At 50.0% G+C, this 21,127-nt stretch overlaps 2 protein-coding genes across 3 annotated transcripts; one reads left to right on the top strand and one right to left on the bottom strand.

Annotated features, from left to right (window-relative positions):
- The first annotated feature begins 1,470 nt into the window (after positions 1-1,470).
- Positions 1,471-8,265, top strand: MLF2 (myeloid leukemia factor 2). The gene is made up of 9 exons (XM_034071488.1): positions 1,471-1,618; positions 1,833-1,906; positions 3,832-3,958; positions 4,401-4,436; positions 5,932-5,985; positions 6,400-6,525; positions 6,869-7,028; positions 7,117-7,357; positions 7,883-8,265. Exons 2-8 carry the CDS (start codon positions 1,857-1,859, stop codon positions 7,293-7,295), a joined length of 732 nt encoding a protein of 243 aa, XP_033927379.1. The 5' UTR covers positions 1,471-1,618; positions 1,833-1,856; the 3' UTR covers positions 7,296-7,357; positions 7,883-8,265.
- Positions 8,266-17,378: 9,113 nt separating this feature from the next.
- On the bottom strand, positions 17,379-20,788 carry COPS7A (COP9 signalosome subunit 7A). Of its 2 annotated transcripts, XM_034074389.1 has the most exons (8): positions 20,525-20,788; positions 20,334-20,409; positions 19,672-19,760; positions 19,395-19,597; positions 18,832-18,937; positions 18,289-18,440; positions 17,919-17,984; positions 17,384-17,600 (listed from the first exon to the last, which is right to left on the bottom strand). In XM_034074389.1, the coding sequence occupies exons 1-7, from the start codon at positions 20,684-20,686 to the stop codon at positions 17,945-17,947; spliced, it is 828 nt and encodes a 275-aa protein (XP_033930280.1). In that variant the 5' UTR covers positions 20,687-20,788; the 3' UTR covers positions 17,384-17,600; positions 17,919-17,944. The 2 variants fall into 2 exon arrangements, with proteins under 2 accessions (XP_033930279.1, XP_033930280.1); XM_034074388.1 differs by having other exon boundaries at positions 17,379-17,984.
- Between the last annotated feature and the right edge of the window lie 339 nt (positions 20,789-21,127).

Below are 21,127 nucleotides of genomic sequence, written 5' to 3'. Positions count from 1 at the left end.
TTACGTTCTTGTTCAAGCAGCTCTTTGCCTTTCTCTGAATGTTGCCACTCGAGGTCAGCTCCACACACTGTAAGCAAAAACACCAGGAGAGCCTCAGAGCAAAAGGAAAACACCCCAGCCAGGAAGGGCTTTCCAGACTGGAGGTCTCTGAAAGACGTTCCAGGTTGCAAAAGCAGTGCAGAGATCGAGGAAGAACTCTGTGTGGCCTTCAGGGCTCACAGATCAGTTCTGAGCAGGAGAGCTTGGAACCTCACCTATGGACAGCCTTCCCAAGGAGCACTGCCCAAGAGGTCTGAGGTGGCACAGCCCATGCCCTGCACATAGCATCTGTCTCACCCACATGATCCTGCCCTACTGTGCCATCCACAGCTTCCGTATTGTGGATGTCAGTTGCAGCCTCTGAAGGATGCACTTACTAAATGCAGTGAGGGACATCTGAAGGGTCTTACGCATGCACACAGGCCTCCAGTGGGAGGTCTTCCTGGACACTAAGCAGTTTTGAGACCTGCTATAGCAAGAAGTATTGCCAAGTCCCCTGTGCGTTCCACCACGTGATACGTGCTACCAGGTCACGTTCCTCTGTCAGACTCTGAAATCCAGGGATGTGGCTTCTGCCACAGCTCAGGAGTTCGATGTCTCAACCATGTCCTGCAGCCTCTGGCATGGGTTTAGCCTGGCCTCTGCACACAGCAGGGCAGATTCCGCACTCAACCCCACTTAGGGAAGTGTGCCCTGGTCTCAAGAAGCCACAAGCCACCCCACTCTCTTCCTTTCAATCCAGTGGAGCTGGAGGTAGCTGAAGGAAACCAGCATTCACCAGGAATGGTGACAGAGGCTGTCAGCCCACTGGTGCATGGTGACTCCCTGCACACACACTGAGTCTCTGTGCTTTGTCTGTGGCTCTGGCGGCTACTCAGGGGCAGTGACAACCCACTGCCAGTTTACCACAGCTACAGCACTGGCAGCACTGCCACATACTCTGTGGTGTCCCCTGGCTCGTGAGCATGGCAGAGGCACCCATGGCCACGCTCCCTCTCATTTCAGCCCTCCGAGCACTCTCCTCGGCCGTTCGGCCGCCCTCTTACCGAGGTGGGAGGTTGGCAAACACCCCCGGTGCCCGTCCACCACCGCCTCTGCTCGAGGAACAATAGCCCCTTGTCACTAGGGCATGTTTTCACTCGCTGCCAGCTGCAGCTCGCTCCCGGACCCACCAGGCACTGCCGGGCAGGCTGGCGCTACCGGCACCTCCCCGACGGTGAGGCGTGCGGAGGGAGCCGCCACCGGGCCCGCTCCCACCGAGACCGAGGCCTTCCTGCACCTGCTGAGCCCCGCAGGGCCGGGCCCAGGGCTGAGGGGCGGCGGATCACGGGCCTCGACGGGCGCCAGGGGGCGCTCTACAGAGCAGCCCTTCCGGCCCTCCCCTCTCTCCCCGGTGATCGCGTCGCCGCCGGGCCTGTGGCGCATGCGTGTTTGTAGCCGGCTGGCCGGGCGGGGCGGCAGCGGCGAGTGCTGGCCCGGGCCGCGATGGGCGCGCAGGAGTGATCGGCCTGTGGGCTCCCTGCTGCCGCGGACCGGAGGGGTTGTGCCCGCAGCTCGGCACCCAGCGGCGCGCCCGCAGGCACGGCACAGGAACGGGGCTGGGGGCGGGGCCTGGGCCCGGGGCCGGGAGGGCCGCGGCGGGCGGGTCGCGGCCTACGGCGCCGCGGGGGGAGCTCTGCCGTCACCTGCCCGGCCTGAGGGGACGCGGAGGCGCTGAGCGGGAGGGCCGGCTCCCTGCTCCTCCCCTCCCCGCCCTCCGCCTCCGTTGTGCTCACCTTCTTTCCCCTCCGCAGAGGCCGCCTCCGACCGAGAGAAGCATGTTCCGGCTGATGAGGGATGGCGAGCCGGAGGACCCCATGTTTGCCATGTGAGTCGAGCTGGGCACCCGCTGCGGTGGGGGGAAGGAGGCTGCGGCCCTGGGGTGTTGGGGTTGGGGGGGGCAGGTGTGTTACCCTCCCGTCCGAGCGGTGGGGACAGGGCCTTCCGGGCGGCGGGAGTGCCGCAGCGCAGCAGCTGCGGGCTGGCAGCAGGGAAACAAACACACATGACCCTTGCGAAGGGGGCAGCGCAAGGAATAACCTCATTAGGCTTGGTCTCCTTTCTGTAATACTGGAGCATGGTCTGGAAGGAAGGCGTGATTAAATAAAGTAGGCCAAAAGGAACTGCAACTGTCTGAGGGAGAGAGGGCTGGAATACCTGATCCTCTTCTTAGTGTAAGGATTATTGTGCTCTCTTACGCCAAGTAGGATTTCATTTCAGATAGATAATAAAATCTACTGTTCCATCCAGTGTTTGTTGCTGTTCTGCACGGGGCACAATTAATGGATCTGGAGAAGAGTGCTAAAGCAGTTGTCAAGTTGTAAGGAACTAAGTTAAGACAGCCAGCAGTTTGAAGTACAAGGCTTCAAATCTAACTAAAGGTCCCAAGAACTCTTCCTGGGATTCCTTTTACTGGCTGTTTTTGTTGCTGTCCACACTCCAGAAATTGGATGCTATTGATAAATTTTGACAGTAAAACTAAGTTGGCAGTCTTTGCCAAAGCCGGTAAGGAATAGGCTGTAACACAGTAAGAATTTGATTATGTTAAGCATTGCACTACTAGAAATGTAGTGGAATTAATATCTGTAGAAAAGCAAAGTCTGAGTTCTGCTTGTAAAATTGGTAATAAGAATTTTATCGGCTGTAAGCATGTTAGCAGGAAAGGAAACCTTGATGCCCCAGTTAGTCACAGAATGACTGTGTATCCTCATTGATGTGGCAGGAATGAGTCTGACTTTTGTTATGGGAAGCATTTCCAGTACAGACAGAAAAGTAATGGTTTGTAGTAGGCACTTTTGTCATCTCAGGAGCGTTCTATGCTGCTGAGGTTACTTGCACTCAAGAGGGATGAGTGCAGGCTGTAAGATCCACATAGAAATGCTATGGATTTCCCAAACTGTGACCACTGTATTCTGTGACCATTTGTCCTTATTCTCCTTTTTCTCTCCTTGCACTTCCAGCATGTGAATGTGTACAGCCTTCAAAGTGAAGGCTGCAAAGGAAGAAAAACCAGTTAGGGACCCCAGTTATTTTTCCCATTCCCTCTCAAATCTGCAAAACCTGTACATGGTCTCAATCTCTTGCCAGGTGTACACATAACATTGTAGGAAAATAGCAGATAAAGGTTACTTGGAACAGAGGGAGGTTACGCAGTGTCAGGCCATACAGCCCCTTCTGGAGGTTTCAGTCTTGTACTTGAGCATGTTTGTTTGCATGTATGTGGAAGGGTAATAGGCAGTATTTAGGGTCACTTACTCTCTGGTCCAGCCAGTGTGTCGTCTCTTTGCAACCAAGAGGGTTATTGTGCACCTCCCTGCAAAATGAAGAACTGCAGGGTTTGGTTGTGTCACAAATCTGTTAATGTAAAGAGGTTTGATGGCACAAGAGGAAATGAATGTGAAATGATGGTGGTATGTGGACTGCAAGTCTGAGAAGTGACTTTCATTTGTTAGGCAGTGAGGTTCTGGAATGGCCTTGGCCATACTTGGCCCTAAAGCGTTAGTAGGAGGAGATCACCAAACTACTCTGAACAGACATCAGTTAGTGCCTGAGAGGGATTCTGTGGTGCAGTGTCTTCTATTTCAAGAAATAAATGGGATCCAGAAGTCCCTTTTGGCACTAAGGATCACCATAAGCAACACTGATTTCTTGGGGTTCTGGATTGTCAGCTTGGAAAAGAATGTACACTTCTGTAATGCAGGGCTTTGTCTTGTCATTCCTTCCTCACCAATGTTCTCTCCACCTCTCTGAAAGGGACCCTTTTGCCATCCACCGGCAGCACATGAACCGAATGCTCTCGGGAAGCTTCGGCTTCGGCCCACTCCTTGGCATCACTGATGGCACCACCCCTGGGGCTCGCCAGCCTGGTCGGAGGATGCAGGTAAAAGAGGTGCTGAGCACAGGGCAGGATTTGTTAAACTGCCTTGTTAACTTCTGTCTTTCACCCTGACTGGGTGGTGGGCACAGAACTGATCTCTCTAAAACTGTGGTGCTCTTCTTTTTGTCTTTACTCCACATTAATATATTAAACAGAACTGCATTCTAGATTGAATGGGAGGAGGGGAAGAAGTAATGCATGTTGTTTCTCCAGGACATAAATTTCTTCCATTTATATTGATTTAGGAGCATCACCCTCTGTTTCATTTGTTAGGGACAATGTGGTTTGAACTGCTATGAGTCTGGAGGGCACTTCCTTCATCTGTTTGTTGGGCCTAATCATTTCTAGTTGTGTTTCTGAGAAGGATGAGGGTGTTCTGAGGAAAATCTGTTGTTTTGCTGTTGCAAAGTTATACTCTGTTCTGTTTTTTCTCTTGTCCTGGCAGGCAGGAGCTGTTTCACCCTTTGGGATGCTCGGCATGGTAAGTTCTCTGTTTTTGGATCACATTAGAGGCTTTCCAAATTAGCGGTTCCATACGGAGATTCATCAGCGCTGTGTGCAGCTGGTGCTAAAATGTACCCATCTGTGAGCAAGACCATCCATCCTAACTGGTAGTGAGGGTGGGAAGGTGTGAATAGACCAGAATGAGATCTAGATTTATAGTAAACAGAATACAGAAGAAGGTATTGAACTGGAACTGGAGGCAGCTGGTCTCACTTAGATCTCTTTCATTGAGTTGCTGTGTGACTTCAGGCCTTTCTCTTGTTTCCCCTCTAATGTTTTAATCTAGTCCGTGAGCTGTTTTAGAGAAGAGGTTCTAATGCTGTTTGTTTCAGGAGGCTGTATTTGCACCTTGACCAGAAAAGAGCCCTAAAGCTATTATAGCACAATATTTCATAGGAATTGGGACAGTTACTATCTGAGAAGAGCAGATAGTCTCTTAATAACCTCATATGTCTAAAAAGAAACTCTGGATCTGTTTGGAGGTAATGGAGGAACTGTGATGACATGAGGAAGAGACTTGGCCATCAGTAGGCAGAGATCATTGTTGAACCTCCTTTGTCAGCAATGGCAGAAGAGGAAGCCTACAGAATACTTCAGGTGAACAGGGCTGGAATGAGAATGGCTCTGTGTTATTGAGGACACCATGCTTGGGGCACACTGATCTCCGTCATCTACTAAATTAATACAGTGGAAATAGGTTATTCCGGATCCAGTAACTTCAGCTGCCTCACTCTGCAGGATTGCCTCAGTGAAAGAGACTGAGCATCCTGGCATTACTGTAGCTCAGGAAAGAATTAATAAGGATACAGACAGACTTCAAAGGGCAGTAGCATTGCATGTGAGTGCTGCTCTGCTGAAAAGGAGAACAAGAGGCTACTGGAGGAAACAAAAATAACAGCAAGTTGAAAGTGACATAGTAATTTTGTTTACATATTGCACAAGTAACCTGTGAGACCTGCTGGCCCAGTAGATTGCTGCAGCCTTTAGGTTTACAAGATTAAAAAGTTCGGTGTTTGTAGGGAAAAGAAGAAAACTTGTTATTATGTTAGGAAAAACTACAACCAATGGAAACTTCCTTGTGGTTTAAGAGTTGACAGTGATGAGGTGAAAACATCGTTGAGGATGACTGTGCTATGGTTAAGGTCACTGTTAGTGCACATCCTGAGATTTCTTCTCTTAGCTTTGTGGAGTGCCTGGACTCAGAGAGCATAAGGAGTCAGGCTTGAACTAAATGAACAACCCTTGCTGTATCCAGAGATCTGGAAAGCCAGAACACTTGGACAATGCAACCTGAGGGAACAGCAGCAGAAAAAATGTTTTTTTTTCTTCACCACTGAAAGAAAGGGAAAAGAAGAAGGTTTTCCTACTTAGGCAGCAGTTTCTTGTCCCTTGCAGATAGTTTGTTGTTCTTTCCTCCTGTGTCATTCCAAAGTGACTTCATATGTTCTTGTGTTCTCTTCTTCTTTTAACAGGCAGGTGGCTTTATAGATATGTTTGGGATGATGAACGACATGATTGGAAACATGGTAAGAACCCTCCATAAATAAGTTTGTATTGGGAGAAATACTGAGACTGCTCCTGTCATCCCCTTTAATGTCTCACCTCTTCCTGTGCTGCTTTGGTATGGGCTGCGCTCAAGCTGCCAAGGTGGCAGAGGCTCTAAGCCTTCTGTTGTGACCAGGTCTCACTGGCAGGGAGCTTGTTCCTGAGGTGTACCCTCTGAGTGCAGAGAGGTGGCTGAGGAAGGAAGTGTGGGGGTAGACTCTTTTAGCAAGAAAGAAGAGTTAATTTAAAGGTAGATGTGTTCTCCAGAAAGTTGTACCCGTGGGATTTATATTCCTCCTATTGTAATTTCTTCCTACTTTGTTGTATAGGGAGAGCATTAACTGCCATTTCTTCTCTCATTCCTTCTTTATACTATTCCCCATTTCTTTTTTCAGGAGCATATGACAAGTGGTGCTAACTGCCAGACATTTACCTCCTCAACTGTCATCTCCTATTCCAATTTGGGTGATGGGCCTAAGGTCTACCAAGAGACCTCTGAGATGCGTTCAGCACCTGGTGGGGTAAGGAGGAGGCATGAGGCTGCTGGGTTTGCTGTGGGTGGGTAGACTTCATTTGGTGGCTCAGTGTTGGCCACCCACAGCACTTCTGCTGTGCAGTCAGTCGCAGTTGGGGAGCGTGTTGTGACTCACTGAACCATGCTGAGGGCCACTGGGAGGGAATGGGAAATGCTGGTAGGGGAAATCCATTTTCCCTTCTTCATTATGTTGCGTCTGACATCCTGAGAGTAGTGGCAGAGAGTAGTGGCAGTGCAACATGACTGAAATAGTGCAGGCAAGAATCAGTGACGTGTGGGGCTGGGAGAATGAATTAAAATGGTGATGCTATCTGGGAATCTGCCTGCAGATCCGTGAGACCAGACGGACTGTAAGGGACTCTGATAGCGGCTTGGAACAGATGTCAATTGGACACCACATCAGAGAGCGGGCACACATCATGCAGCGGTCCCGGAATCATCGCACGGGTGACCAGGAGGAGAGGCAGGACTACATCAACATGGACGAAAGTGAGCACTGCCTGTGTGCTCCCCCCAGCAAGCCCAGGTACTGCTTCCCCACCACATCCTCACCTGAGCTCCACCTTTCCTTACACAGGTGATGCAGCCGCATTTGACGATGAGTGGAGGCGGGAGACCTCCCGCTTCCGGGCACAGCGGGGGCTGGATTACCGGCGGCACGAAGGCGGCAGCGGCCGTCGGGCTGAAGGGACTCGTCTTGCAATCCAGGGCCCTGAGGATTCTCCCTCCAGACAGTCCCGTCGGTATGACTGGTGAACCCAGAGCAGACCTTGTGGGGGGTGCAGTGTGGCCACCCCCAAATCTACCTACACGCTCTTGTAAGTCTTCACAGGTTTTTATCCTCTTCTACTGCGTGGTTGCTTCGCAGCCATGTGATTATTTCTGTTCATGGCACCAGTCTTCGAAATGTTGGTTGGAAATGGGTTTTCCCACTTAATCTAGAGAGCAGTGGAACATGTGAATTTTGAGAAATGACTGTTTGAAAGGGATGGTGGAAGCTGTTTAAGTTACTTTGTCATCAGCAAGAAAATGTGGTGTCGTCCTTAACTGGTGATTGAAATGGTATTAAATGATGTAGGATCTCAATCTGTAGAGTGTTTATACTGTCACTCTATAGAACTTAGAGACCATTTGCTGCCAATCAGGTTTGAAATAGAAGTTCCAGTGACTGCTCTCATGTGTTTTGAATAGGGTTCACTAGGATGTGATCAGGTGCTTGAAAAGAGTCTTTCTTGGTGTCTAGACATCAGTTTTAAACATGTCTTTATATTCTGTGCTGTTATTCTGTGCTGCTTTCTAATCACCACTTAACTCTTCTCATGCTCTGTTTCCCTTCCTCCCAGGTACAGACAGTGAAACTCTGAAGCCCCTTCAAAGCACCACTCGGACCCTATTCAAATTTAGTATTAACCTCTCTCCCACTTAAAGATTTGAAACAAAGCAACTAATCTTATGCATTGCTCTTCTTTGCCCCATTTGGGTGCTGCAGTGGGGCGTGGGGAATGTTACCAATGTGCAAGGAATGCATTCATTGCCCACTGCCCTTCTGCTCTCCCTCATTTCTGTTCTTTCTGCCGGTAGTGGTAGGCATGAGGAGCTGCCACCTTTCCTCTTCCATACTTTCCACTCTTCTGTGCTGGGTTGGACTGGTTCTGAAGTTTGTGTTTAGTCCCCTGTGAAAGAAATAGGAGGGAATTCTGCTAGAACCCCATGTCAGTCCCCTCACTGGGACAGAGGCTTCGATTCCTCTCCTGCTCCTTGGTGCAGCTCTGGAGAAACAGAAGGATGTGTGCGTTAGAGAAGGGAGGAGCAGAACAGAAGCTGGATCAGCCTGTGGCCCCCGACGCCTCTTCAGTCAGCTCCCCCACTTTTTTAATTTGTGAAACTTGTAACTAGATGTTTACTGAATAAAGAAACAAATGTAAAGAATCTTTTGGGTCAGTCTTTACCTTCAGCCAGCCTAGTCGAACTTGCTGTGCGATTGAGTAACCTCTTTCATATCCTTGGACATTACAGAGGAGAAGCTTGGTGTTTAATTCTAAGGCTTAATTTTCTTAGAGAAAATAACCCTGTAGCCTTCCCCTAGAGTTATAAAGTGAGATAATGCTCAAGGTGGAAATTGAAGACCCGAGAACCCACTGTTGGCAAAAATACCCTTTAACAGCTGTAGTTGTGCTTGCACTCCAAGGAGATTGGTTGGTCTTTCTTGCTGTCTGGCCATCTGTGCAGCCCAGAATTGGGCCACTGGGGCTCTTCTATGGCCAGGGAATATTTCTGTTATTTTCTCCTTATTTCTCTGCAACTGAGGCTGACATTGTTAGGAATGACCTTTTCTTAACTTCAGTATTAGCTGAAATGGGAGGCATTAAGAATACAGGACTAGGGGACATCACCTGCATTCTTGGGCTGATTTCCTTCTCCACCACACACCCCTATGGAAGCCTTTCTATCAGTTCATTTGGAACAGAAGGCAGGATGGGTGGCTTACACTTGGAAGCAGTGTGCTGGGAGTTTGCCATGTATCCCCATGTTATACATATGGGCACTAACAGAGGACTTGCCCTGAAAAAGAGATGCAGAAACAAGCACCTGACAGAGCAGAGTTTGCATTTGTTTCACCCTTCAAGGAAGGTCAGGGTGGAGCTGTAGGTGATGGAGCTTCACTGACAAAAGGAGGGCTTGGGGAAGGTTTAGTGGCAAACAAGTCATTTTAGGGTTGCCAGACTGGAAGAATTGGAGCAACAGCAGCAGCCATCTCAGTGGTAGCTTTAGACTGGCACAAGATGCAGGACCTGGTGTTCTGATCCAGTGAAGAAGCAGGTGAGCTCAGGAAGGTGCTCACAGCATTGAACCAGTGGTGGTAACCAGCTGGCCACTGTTTAAGTCAATGTCTGAGAAAGAGAAAAGGGATGGGTATGAAGGCAATGGGGATTAACTTGGACGTTTAAGATGTGGGGATTCATTCCATTTTGGGCATGGAATTCCTAATCTTGGTCTAATCCCTGAGATTTTTATCTGGCTTCAGCCTCTGCACCCTGTTGGGTGCTGCCCTGCTTATGGATGTGGGACCCTCTCATGCTCTTCCACTCTGTGTTGGGGGGTGTCATTTCCCCAGTGCTTGAGCCTCACTAACTGCTGTATGTTTGGTTCCAAGATCTTGGCCTTCTCCAGCTGTGATGAGGCTGTGGTGGTCTAGGGAAACAGTAAAAGAAGTTCAGCTAGGGGAAACCCTTGTGTTAAGGCTGGCAAACAGAGACAGGAGCCCAGGAAAGAGTTATAGAGATCCCAAACCAAAAGGTAAGTATGGAAAGTCAGGACAAAGGGAAGGTGTGGGTTGAGTCTCTTGACTTTGAGATGTCTGCGACAGGTCCTCCAGCAGAGTGCAGACAGAGAAAGTTGGATGTTCCCAACATGAAAGTCAAAGCAGTGTTTGTTTAAGATGTGTGGGGAGTGGTTCCGAGCCATCCTTATCCATCTGATGGGGGCAAAATCCATTCTCACTCCTCAGCTGTCACCTTCATATGGCACCAGCTGAAGCAATGCAATTCACTGGGACTTCCGGATCTTCCTAAGGAGCAAGTGAGACCCCTGGAGTGAGATGGAGGGGCCTGCCATGCTTAAAATGGGGGTCAGTAGGGAAAGGGATGTAGGCAGAATGAGGCTGGGAATACTGCTGGAAAGATGGATGCCATATCCTCAAGTGAGAGTGCATTAGCTATACAAATAGAGCAATAGAAACTGAAGGGGTTGGTTTGTTGTATATTCAGTTTTCCATATTTGAAAATGTAGGGTGAAAACAAGAGCCATAAGAGCTAGTGGGCACTTTGTCCTTAAACATTTCTGTTGTTAGCCCTGAAGCTCTGTGCACCTTCTGCTGCACTTCTGAAAGCACTGTAGAGTCATGGGGAAAGCCAACCCTGTGGCAAGACTTGTAAACAGCAAAGGAGATGATATCCACAGGAGTAAACCAGGCATTCAGTCAAGGTGAGAGATGGACAATGCACAACATTTTGAAATACAAATGGATGTATTGTATGGATCAGTCTTTATAATGGTTTTGATCTCACTTTCTCAAAATCAGTTCTGTTCAGCAGCTGTAGTATTTCCTAGTTAAAACATGGATTGGGCTAACAAAGGCACTAGAGCAACCTGAAGTGTAGAGCAGCATGGGCACGAGGTACCTTCCTGAGCTACACAAGGCTATGTGCTGATTTCAAATAAATAAAGGATTATTAAAACAACCAAAGAGCCAATATTATAAATTTTAGCTCACTGATAGAATTCAAGTAATGGGGAGGAAGGACCCCAGAATATGAAATTATTTCTAGTAGGATGCTGCTGTGAAACTAATGCTCATTAGTAACTTGACTAATGACCTGAAAGGAGGCATTAAACCAGAGCTGATGAAGCTTTCAGAGGACCGAAGGAACAATTAAAGTGATAAATGATGGAAGAGGATGAGCTGCACAGAGCAGTCCATAACTATTGGTGTGGTGCTTATTCATAAACAGTGCTGGGTGCACTGGAGGCAGCAGGACATGCATCCAGGAAAACAAACATAGTCTGTGATCTTGCAAGATGTTGGACTGTTTTCTGGAGACTCTGTAGGAAACTCTGGAAAATCCACAGTGAATTGGGGGACTGGGAGATGACCAAAGAAATGAATGGTGCTTGCATAGTTCTCCATCTGTGGAGATGGGCCATGCCAGGATGCATTAGCCTGTGTTCAGCAAAAAGGGAGGTGAAGTCTCTCCCCTGTATCACAGCAGTGAACCAATTGTGTGAAATCCAGTTATACAACACTAAAAAGGACACCAAAGATTAGGACTCGAGAAGGGTGCAACAAGGATGACTTGAAGCCTGGAAACACCAACCGGCACTACAGGATAACATGAAATCAAGACTCTTGTGCCTGAGCTCATTCCACGTGAGCATGAGCTGGTATTACCTATGTGGGAATGAGGCTTCTGACAGTAGAGGGCTCTTCAACCTAGCAGAAAACCTGCTGCTCCCTAACGATGGAGCTGGAAATGAGACGCAGACCTTCACGGGAGGGCGGGATGATTAGAGCACACCTGGGTTTTCCAGCTCTCACTGCTCCAAACCTAGCTGGGATGCCTCAAAGAGAAGTTCGAGAGTGGGCACAGAGAGGAATGGGATGAGGTTGCTCTTGGCCACTTGAGAAGCCAAATGACATGGTTATACCTGTCCCGTCAGGCTTTAACATCTATGAATCACTGGGGAAAGCTGGCACCATGCTAGACTGCAGGGGAGGGTGGGAAGTGGAAGAAGAGACCTGGTGACCTGACTGGGACTTCAAAGCACATGGGAGCACAAAGAGAGCGGCAGGAACTGGAGCTCCCTGCGAACACAATGTGCGATTCCATGGGGCAGGACTGAAAAACCCATCAGTAAATGCCAGTCCTGCGGCACTGAATCCAGTGTTGAAGAACAACAGGGTTTAATGCAGAGCTCAATACAGGGTCTAGGTTAAAATCTTGTTTGATTTTACAACTTTTTTCTACTTGTCTACAAAACACTAAAATAATCTGTTTGGGGGTTTGTTTTTTAATCCCTTTCTTAAATGTAACTTTTTATATTATATTATATCACTTCCACTATCTCCTCACATCTACCTGCTTTGGCTGCCTAGGTTCAAGAAATCCTGAGGGTGCTTAATACAAACTTGGGGGGGGGGATACAAAGGAAGAGAAACAAGGAGATACAAAGGAAGGGAAATAGAATAGACACTAACTGCCTTCAACTGCTGGTGCCTTATTGATCCGGGGTAAGCTGGAAGTAGAGGTATCAGCCTCACAGTATCCATCCCTTACTGGTAAGGGAAAAGGAGAACAAAGATGACTGAAGTACATAAGAAAATAAATAAAACCCAGAGACACTGCCATACTGGATGCAGGTATGGCACAGGAGGATGGAGGTGGCCTTGTGGGTGTCAGGAAGAGCAAAGGGACTCTGTTAGTTGACTCTGTTAGTCTACTTTGTGCTATTAACACTGAAGTGAGTAGCACAAAGTAAAAGGGAACAGGCACACAGGACCCAAGATCAAGACTTTCTAGCTGCAAACTGAAGCCACTTTGATTGTAAACAGCAAAAAACAAGAAAGACTCAGGGTCACCAGTGAATCATATAATAACTAAGCACCTGCTGAGGCACAGAGGAGCAGATGCATACAGTCCTGAAGGCATTTCTGGTAGCTATAGATGTGTGTTGCTGTTGCTGTGTGAGACACTGGTCAGACTTCACCTGTGGAAAAGAACTGTGCTCATTTCTAACCAAGAAAGCCTAATTTGAAGTGCAGGTAAGAGCAAGCTTGTAGGATAGCCTGCAAGCTGGGGAGAGCTCACAGTGCATGAGGGGACTGGTTTGGTTAGTTCAGCAAAGACAAGTCTATACTCCAGGGAAATAAACAGCAGGGAGGAAGAACAGCTTGAGCTGGCGCTGGCAAAGGGAATTCAAAGGGGCTGAAGCTTCACTCATGCCTTGGAACAGGAAAGTGTGAAATTGGTTTTAACACACACACACATACACACACACACCTGCTAGAGTGATTCTGGATGTTCTTGCTACCTGTATGATGGTCACTGCTCCTGAATCCAGCTGATGTTTTGGTATCTATTGAACTCATCACAATGTGAATATAATTGCACATTGCACAGGGAATTCTTGCAAATGAACTCCTTTCCCTGGCAAAGCCTATCACCAGCAGAGGAGGCAGACACAAATCCAGCCCCATTCCACTCTGCACCATCAGGGATGCTCCTGGAAAACTGCAGCAGTCCCAAAGAGAGACACGCAAAGGGTGGGTGTCTGAGGAACCAGGAAAGAAGGCAGGTGGGGGTTTCTGAGTGACTAAGCAGTGACTGGTAGTAGGGAAAAGAATGAGGAAAGAAGAGCCCTGCAGGTGGGAGCAAACACAGCTGCTGAGAGGATGGCAGGGAGAGAAAGGGGTCGTAGAAGGAAAATGAGGAGCTATTCCAGGGCATAATCAGGAGACAAGAAGGGTGTCAGTGATCTGAGAGGTGCATTTGCAACTGCTGACAAGGACCGTGGGATTCTTCTGACTACCCCACAGAGCTAGACCCTCATCCCAGTGAGGCTGGTCCAGCCATGGCAAGGGACAGGCACAACCCTCAGTGGCTGCTGTTGGCATGGAGCCTTTGAGAGAAGGGAAGCACGGGAAGCTTCCCACATCCATCTGTGTCCATCCACCCAACAGACCAGACTGCCAGGTACCCACCTGCCCCAACAAGCCTTCAGAGGGGAGGTGAGCCAATGTCTTTCCACATGAAGCCCTGGGGGACGATGCTGCCCCACGGACATCCCACAGAAGGGGAGCACGGCATCACTGTGACCTCTGCAGCATCCCAGCATCCACCTGCAGGAGGATGGAGGCAGTGGGTATGTGTCCTGCTGCTGGGCAGAGGCAGGGCTGACATCACCCCAGACCAGCCTGGGGAAACCCATGTCGTGAGACACCCTTATTCCTCAGCCAGCAGGGCCCAGCACAAAGGAGCCCTGGTAACATTTGACAGAGACTCTGGTACACACCAGCCCATCAAACACCAAACCCTCCCCTTATGCCTCCTCTGGGGAACAGGGGCAAAGGCAGCCTCAGCAACCCCAGTGACCAACACGTTGGCTCTCTGAGGGGAGCCTTGCTCAGGGCCATTAAGCACAAAGCCCACCTCTCCCTCCAGAGGTCCCTCAGCACAAAGCACTGGAGGATGGGGAGACCTCAGGACAAGTTCTGCAGGGTGCTTGCCTGCTGGGTATGCTTCCCCCACTCACCAAGTACAGATGGGCACCGCAGAGGTGCATGGTGCCTGACACCCCCACCACAGGAGAAACTGTGCCCCAGTAATGCAGTAAGAAGAAATTACCCTCATCACCCCAGCAAAGAATCCATGGGTACCGCTCCACAGGATGGCCGGAGGCTGGCAAAAGTCAGACACCAGTGATGAACCCCTTCAGGTTGTGTCCTGCTTCCAGTATTTCCTCTATCCAGGTGTGGAAGCCAAACATCCAAAGAGGAGATTGCAATGAATCACTGCACAAGTCATGACACTTTCCATGCTAGGGCTAGCAGGCCTCCTGCTCTTCAAGCTGGGACTAACACTTCTCCATACCCTCTCTTCTACAATCCCCTAAACCTCATTCCTTGGCTTAGATTGTCATGTGTCCAGGTATTTCTATTCTGCTCTACTCAGGCTCTGCTTATCAGCATTTTCTTTAGGATAAAACAGGGTTAAACACAAAGACATTTAAAATTAAAATGCAAACTAATAATAATAATGATGCTCAGTACTCAGCTCTCTCTTGCCATCTTCAAAGTGATTTATAAATGTTAACTAATGAATTAATCTTCACATCTCTGACTGAAATTCAGCATTACGGCTGAAGTGAGCAGGAAAACAAACTGGTTTTCAGATGAAGGGCAAAGGGAAATCTGTGCTCCTGCCCTCTGTTTGCCATCTGACAAAGCAATCTGCAGCAGTGGTTTCATTCTGCACTGCACACCTCTCTTTTATTTTTTAACCATACCAAAGGTCTAAAGGCATCTGATGTGCTACCTCCTGCTGCTTGCTTTTTTTTCAATGGAGGTCTTAAAAGGTGTTCCCTTTGAAAAGCGAGCGAAATCGGAGAGCTGTGCAGATGCCCCTTAGTCAAGTACGTTTGATCCCAAACTCTTCTGAAATCCACAATACAACCAGCCTTGAGAGGGGCAAATAAGAAGATGGGAAGGGGGGTCAAGGCCAATGGCAGCACATGGCAAATGCCACTACTGGAGAGTGGAGCTGAGCCTCGGAGAGGGACGCAAGCCAGATGCCGCAAATGAGGTTATGGCAGAAGGATGCAGCAGATTCTTGCTGACTGTGGTTTAGCCGTGAAGAGCCTGGGGCTTCAGCACAGCCTAAGGCTGGTGTGATGAGTCCCCGCAGGACCCCGTGTTGGTCTACACTGATAAGCTCATGGGGTTTTGTACTTTTAAAAGGACCCTTCGTGCTCAGTAGCCACAGTACAATTAAAGAGAGCGAAGCCCAGCAGGTCAGAGGGGAGCCACAGTGCCTGGGACAAAGAGCTGTTGTGGTTGTTCTCATTCACCAACAGGACTCTTATGGGGCACAGATATTCTTCTCCATTACTGGTAACTTCTACTCCCCGCACCCTGTTACAGCCACCATTCCAGCACAGCTCCCACTGGACCAGTTGGTGGCTAGGACACGTACTTTGTCCAGCTCGTCTCCATCCCAAGCAGATTCTCCTCACTCCTCATCACACCCCAACAGCTTTGCAAGCAGCTCCTCTTTCAAAAGGCATGAGGTGCCAGACATTTGGCAGGTGCTTGAAGCTTACCAGGTACCACCTCTTCTACTGGCACCTCCCTTCAAAGGGAGTGCTAGAATCTGATGTGCATGGACCTTATTGCTTCTCACAATCGCAAACACAAGCACAGTGACTTTCCTCACTGAGAGAGCCAGACGAAGGTGATGTAGTGCAGAGAGAGGAAGGCTCAAGGTAATTTAAAAAGCTGGAATTGTTGTCACAATCCCTTCCCTGCAACTTATGTACAACAAGACTCATCGAGTAGACTCCCTATTGCTGCCAATCAGTCAGGCCTCTCTAGAAGGGTTAAGACAGACCTGGCTCAGTTGCCCCCTTATGTACTCCTGCAGCCAGATTTGCATCTCTCCGCTGGATAGCCTCATTCCAAACCTCTCCTACTTGGCATTTCTGTGCCAGAGGACTACAGTTAACAGCCTGAATGGGTGGGCTGCTGTAGCTCTTGGAGACCTCAGCCAGTAAGAGCAGTGACCATAGGACAGCTTGGTATAGCCCTGTCCAGCACAGCCGGCTGGTGTGTCCTGCCTTGTGACTTTACACACAGGGAAGGAAGCTGCTTCTAAGCTAGATGAATTCATGGGTTCAGGTGACAGGGCTTCCCACCTAGCATCAGAGCTGTTACAGCAGCCTGGAATTAGTAAACAGCAATATTGCACAAATCAGCACTTGGGGGCGGTCGATATTGCGACGGCATCACACCCGGCTACCACTGCAACAAGCACCATCTCACCCGCCTCCCCACAGCCTGAACAAAGCTCCTACTGACATGCCTCATCTCCAGCTCTCACCTGCCTGCACTGGGAGCTGACCCAGGGGAAAACTCATGCAAGCCAGTGAAACACAGAGTCAGGGAATCCATTTTAACATTGGCATAAAGAAAGAGGTGGATCCAAGCAGGGGTGGGAGGCACAGTGGCAACTCACACCAGTGTACACCCTCACTGACCAGCGGCCTGACCCTCATGTCTGTCTGCCTCAGCTTCAAGCCAGTCTCGAGGATGCAGACCCTGGATAACCTGCTGGGTTTCCTGGGCATCTCCCAGAAGCCACTTTCATTACAACTTCTTGTTTCCGCCTGGCTCCAGCATTGCCCAAAAGCAATCAATGCCCAAACATCAATACTATGCAACCTCAGCCAGATGGGCATGGACTCTGCTACCTCTAACTCTACTGGCCAAGTGCCCACATCACTTTCCATTTTCCTCTGGGACTACCTGAAAAGCTGCATGTTCTTCTGAACATCCCTGCTGCAAATCAGTCACACAAGAAACTCTTTAAATAAAAATTCATGATTTGTTCCCGATTTATGGACTCTCATGCCAGCACAGCTACCCTGGCATTGCCCTTAGAAAAGTGAATGCTTTCAGGATATACCAACCAGAAACAGGACAGAGGCTTTCAATATCATGGCTTGTTTTGGGACATCCAGAATCAGTATACAAGACAAAGAGACACCATTACAGGAGGAGAAGTTTGTACAGATATGTCCATAGATCTATGTTTTTATTGTTTTATATATATTTATAATATATTTATATATTTTTAAAAGAATCCCTTCAAAACCTACCCTCCCACCTAGCAAAACAAAGATTAAACAATCAAAGATGGCAGCTGCATCCTGGAGCAAAGTATCCCAGGGGTCTCAGAGCCAAAATGATTGCTGAGCACCAGCACACTCTTTCCAAGCTTCTGTGATGCCCTGTGGGTGCAACGGTGACTGACATGGTTTTATGGCTCTTTAAATTGACCTGTCAGAAGACAGGGAGAGAGAAAGAAACACAAGGCCGAGGCAATGGGAGCTGGAGTGGTAGGGGAAACGGCAACATAAACAAATGGAAGTTTTGAGTGTGAAATGCTGTGATGAAAAGGAGGGAGAAGCTGCTTGGAAAGTCAGTAAAGAAGATAGGAAAGAAAACAAACATGCAGGAGCTGGCAAGATGTATCTCAGTGAAGAGCTCAGAAGCATCACACTTGCGACCTTTGTTACCCCTCCATCCTCCATATCTCTTCCTCTCACCCTCCCAGTTGTGAAGAGAGATCCAACTAGTTTGATTTAGACCAAATCTTCGCACTGCCCCGCAGCCTGTGGTGAGAGGAAAGAAAAGCAATCAGGATGGACATTCAGGCTGATCTTCAACTTCCTTTTCTAAATGTAAAGATCAAAAGGAAGGCTTATGAACTCTGATTCAGATCAAGAGCTACACAGATTTCCCCTCAAGTGAGCAGGAGAAAAGCTCAGCTAGGACTACATCTCTGACCACTGCCTGTCCACAGAGCAGACCCCTACAGTCAGCAGCCTCACTGCTCTGAAACAGGGCTCCCCTCAGCTCACCTCCTGAACACACACACACAGAGAGTGGCTCTATTCATCTGCCCCCACTCCTCACCCTTTGGCTTTGGAAGTCTTCTTGCTGGCCTGGCGCTGGTTGGTGCCAGGGGCTGGCTCCCGGAGCTCTGTTAGGTGCTGTTCTGGGTCCTGGGATGTGGCTGCTGCAGCAGCAGCTGTTGTCACTTTAATGGTCTTCTTAAGGTTTGCCACCTGCAGCAGCAGAGAAGCAAGAACCAAGGAATTTCCCAAGGTATTTAGTTTGTTTTGTTGTTGTGATTTCTGTTTTAATTTGTTGGGAAGTAGCTGGGGGTGGGGGAAAGAGGATGGTTGGGTTGGTTTGTTTGGGTTTTTTTAAGCCAAGTTCTGGAGTTTAGAGCTGCAAGATCAGGTCAAACAAAAGAGCTAACAGCTGCCCAGACCCCTGCACTGCAGAGGAATGTCACACTGATTCAGGACTCTTACTCAGGCATGACACCCTAGGCTGGTCTGGCCTAGGGAAAGGTAGTGCCTTACTTGGGCAAAACCTGTAACAACCACAGGGTACTGGTTCCAGTTATTTTAAAGTGAGGGGCACTGGCTGCTCCCTCATTGTCCCACTCACCTCACTCTCTATCTGCTGTTTCAGTGCCAGCTGCTGCTCTTTATGCTGGTTGGCCCGGCTAACCTGCTCCTCAATGCCCGACAACACAACCTCACAGCCCTGGCACCTGCAGAGAAGACATGGAACTGAACACGCCGGGTAATTTACATGGCATAGAAAGAGACGTGAAAGATGGCAGCTTTCAACGCTAGAAGCCAAAAAGACCAGAAGGTGTCAGCTACACCACGCAGGGAGGACACAGGAGCAAGAGTCCAATGTCATAATGTGCGTAAGGACGTTACTACCTGGGGGGGGCAGAGAACAAGACGACACTAGCTTAGGAAATGCAGGCTCAGAAAGCCTCCTGCCAGCAGCCAGAACTGTGCAAAGGTTGCTGCAGTCTCATCACCCCTCTAGCCACAAACAGAGGAATCTGGAAAATTACTTTCCATTATAGTGTGGGAAAGGGGACCAAGTAGGCCACCTATAACAGTACCCCCCAGCAACACACAGAGGACCCGGGGAAGCCACCGGCCACTCCTGCAACCATTTTTGGGTGTTAGTATCGGGGGCTTCCTCCTCACCACTCCTGCAATGTGCGGGTGATGGTGCTTAGCTCCTCCCTCCGGATGTCCCTCCCAATGCTGTAATCCACCTCCAGGCGCTGGTTCCGCTGATCCAAGCTCCCTCGCAGCACATCTGCATACACAGCCTCTATCACAAGGTCCTCCAGTTGACGGACATTCTTCAGCTGTAACTGCTCCAGCAGCACCGAGTAAGGGATGCACTGTGGAAACAAGGTGGTAACTAGCATGAGGTAATCCAGTGGAAGGGGAAACTGGGGAAAAATAGGGCCACTACCTTGATCTTTGCAGCCAGAGTGACGACTGACAGGTGCCTCAGTTTGTTCTTCTGAGCCTCTGTCAAGGGAGGGAGGTTTGCTGCTTCAGCTATTGACAGGGGAAAGAACAGAGTATAACAATTTATGCCTCTTTTTCCATTTCCCAGCCCTTCACAGGAGCATCTGCATCATACCTCTTTCTTAAAGCATATACATACCAATCCCCCAAGTGACCCTTCATCTTGCCAAGCCATTCCCATTAATTCTTGGCTCAAAAGACCTTTTCTGAGCACTTTTCCTCCCCTCAACCTCACGACATCCTCTCTACCTGTCCCGTGCCTTATTCATGAGGGTCCGCACATCCCAGAGGATCCCAGAGTCTTTCCCTTTGCCCCCAGAAATACCTTTGTCAAGACGTTCTTCGAAGCTCCCCACTCCGCTGGCAAATACCAGAATTACTTACTGCCAGTGCTATTAATTACTCCCTCAGTGGTCTGCAGCCCAAGCCGCAGCCAGGCGTGTGCAGTAGCGCTGGAGGCACGGCCCTGACTGCAGAGGGGGCAGGCTGAGTGCGCTCCTACAAGTACCCGTGGCTCTGGCACGGTTTCTACACCGAGGGACCATCCCCCCCAGGCCGGGGTGAATCGCGCTGTGCCCCCGCCGCCCCAGGGCCTGGTCTCACCCAGGTAGTCCGCGTAGGTGCCGTAGGCGAAGATGGTCAGGAGGCGGAACACGGGGGAGAACTCGCTGTCGGCCAACTGCGGGGACACACGGTCAGGCTCCGCCGCGCTCCGGGCCGGGCCGCAGGCAGGGCCCGCTGGGCCTGCAGCCCGGTGCGGGCCGCGCCGCGCCGTGAGGCCTGTCCGGTCTCACCTCCCGGACGGCGGGCATGTCCAGCAGCTCCCCGAACACGTAGATGCCCGGGGCCTCCAGCACCTGGTGGATGAGGCTGGCGAGGGCGGCGCCGCGGGCCGCCTTGGCCAACAGCAGGAACTGCTCCTGGCTCTGCCCAGTCACCTTCCCCTCGGCCGCCATAGCGCTGCCTCCGCCCCCCGCGGGGCTCGGGCCCCGCCGCGGTCGCCCTCACGCAGGCCTCGGCCCCGCCGCCGGGCTCAGCCCCCGCCCCGCCACTCCTGCTCTATGGCACCGCAAGCGCAGAGAGGCCACTTCCGGGTGCTAACGCTACCCGGCCCCTCCTCCGACTGGTAGAGGCAGCGGCAAGACCCGCCTCCGCCGCTTCCCCATTGGCAGGCCAGAAGGACGAGTGGCGTGGTCGGCCCGCCGCTAGGACGCCCCCTGCCGGCCGGGGTGTGCACCGCAGGCTGGAGCCGTGTCTGGGCACCGAGTGTCCCAGCCCCGGATTTGTGTCTGTCCACACATGTGGGTGAATGTCCGCTCTTTATCTGTAGTGTTTCAATATAACCGGTGAGAAAAGAGATACACTAGTGCACGGCACCATCTTTTGTCTGTTTCAGT

Source organism: Melopsittacus undulatus, chromosome 2, assembly GCF_012275295.1.
Source record: "Melopsittacus undulatus isolate bMelUnd1 chromosome 2, bMelUnd1.mat.Z, whole genome shotgun sequence".
Lineage (NCBI taxonomy): Eukaryota > Metazoa > Chordata > Aves > Psittaciformes > Psittaculidae > Melopsittacus > Melopsittacus undulatus.
Note: the sequence above shows the minus strand (reverse complement) of the source record. Positions and strands in the feature narration are given on the sequence as shown.

Excerpts from the sequence above, each read along its gene's own strand:
- MLF2 (XM_034071488.1), top strand. The coding sequence starts at position 1,857 with ATGTTCCGGCTGATGAGGGATGGCGAGCCGGAGGACCCCATGTTTGCC. Across the intron at positions 3,959-4,400 it reads AGCCTGGTCGGAGGATGCAG|GCAGGAGCTGTTTCACCCTT; the intron begins GTAAAAGAGGTG and ends TTGTCCTGGCAG. Across the intron at positions 7,029-7,116 it reads CTACATCAACATGGACGAAA|GTGATGCAGCCGCATTTGAC; the intron begins GTGAGCACTGCC and ends TTCCTTACACAG.
- COPS7A (XM_034074388.1), bottom strand. The coding sequence starts at position 20,686 with ATGGCGGCCGAGGGGAAGGTGACTGGGCAGAGCCAGGAGCAGTTCCTG. Across the intron at positions 20,410-20,524 it reads ACATGCCCGCCGTCCGGGAG|TTGGCCGACAGCGAGTTCTC; the intron begins GTGAGACCGGAC and ends GTGTCCCCGCAG. Across the intron at positions 18,938-19,394 it reads ACCCGCACATTGCAGGAGTG|GTGCCAGGGCTGTGAGGTTG; the intron begins GTGAGGAGGAAG and ends TCTTCTCTGCAG.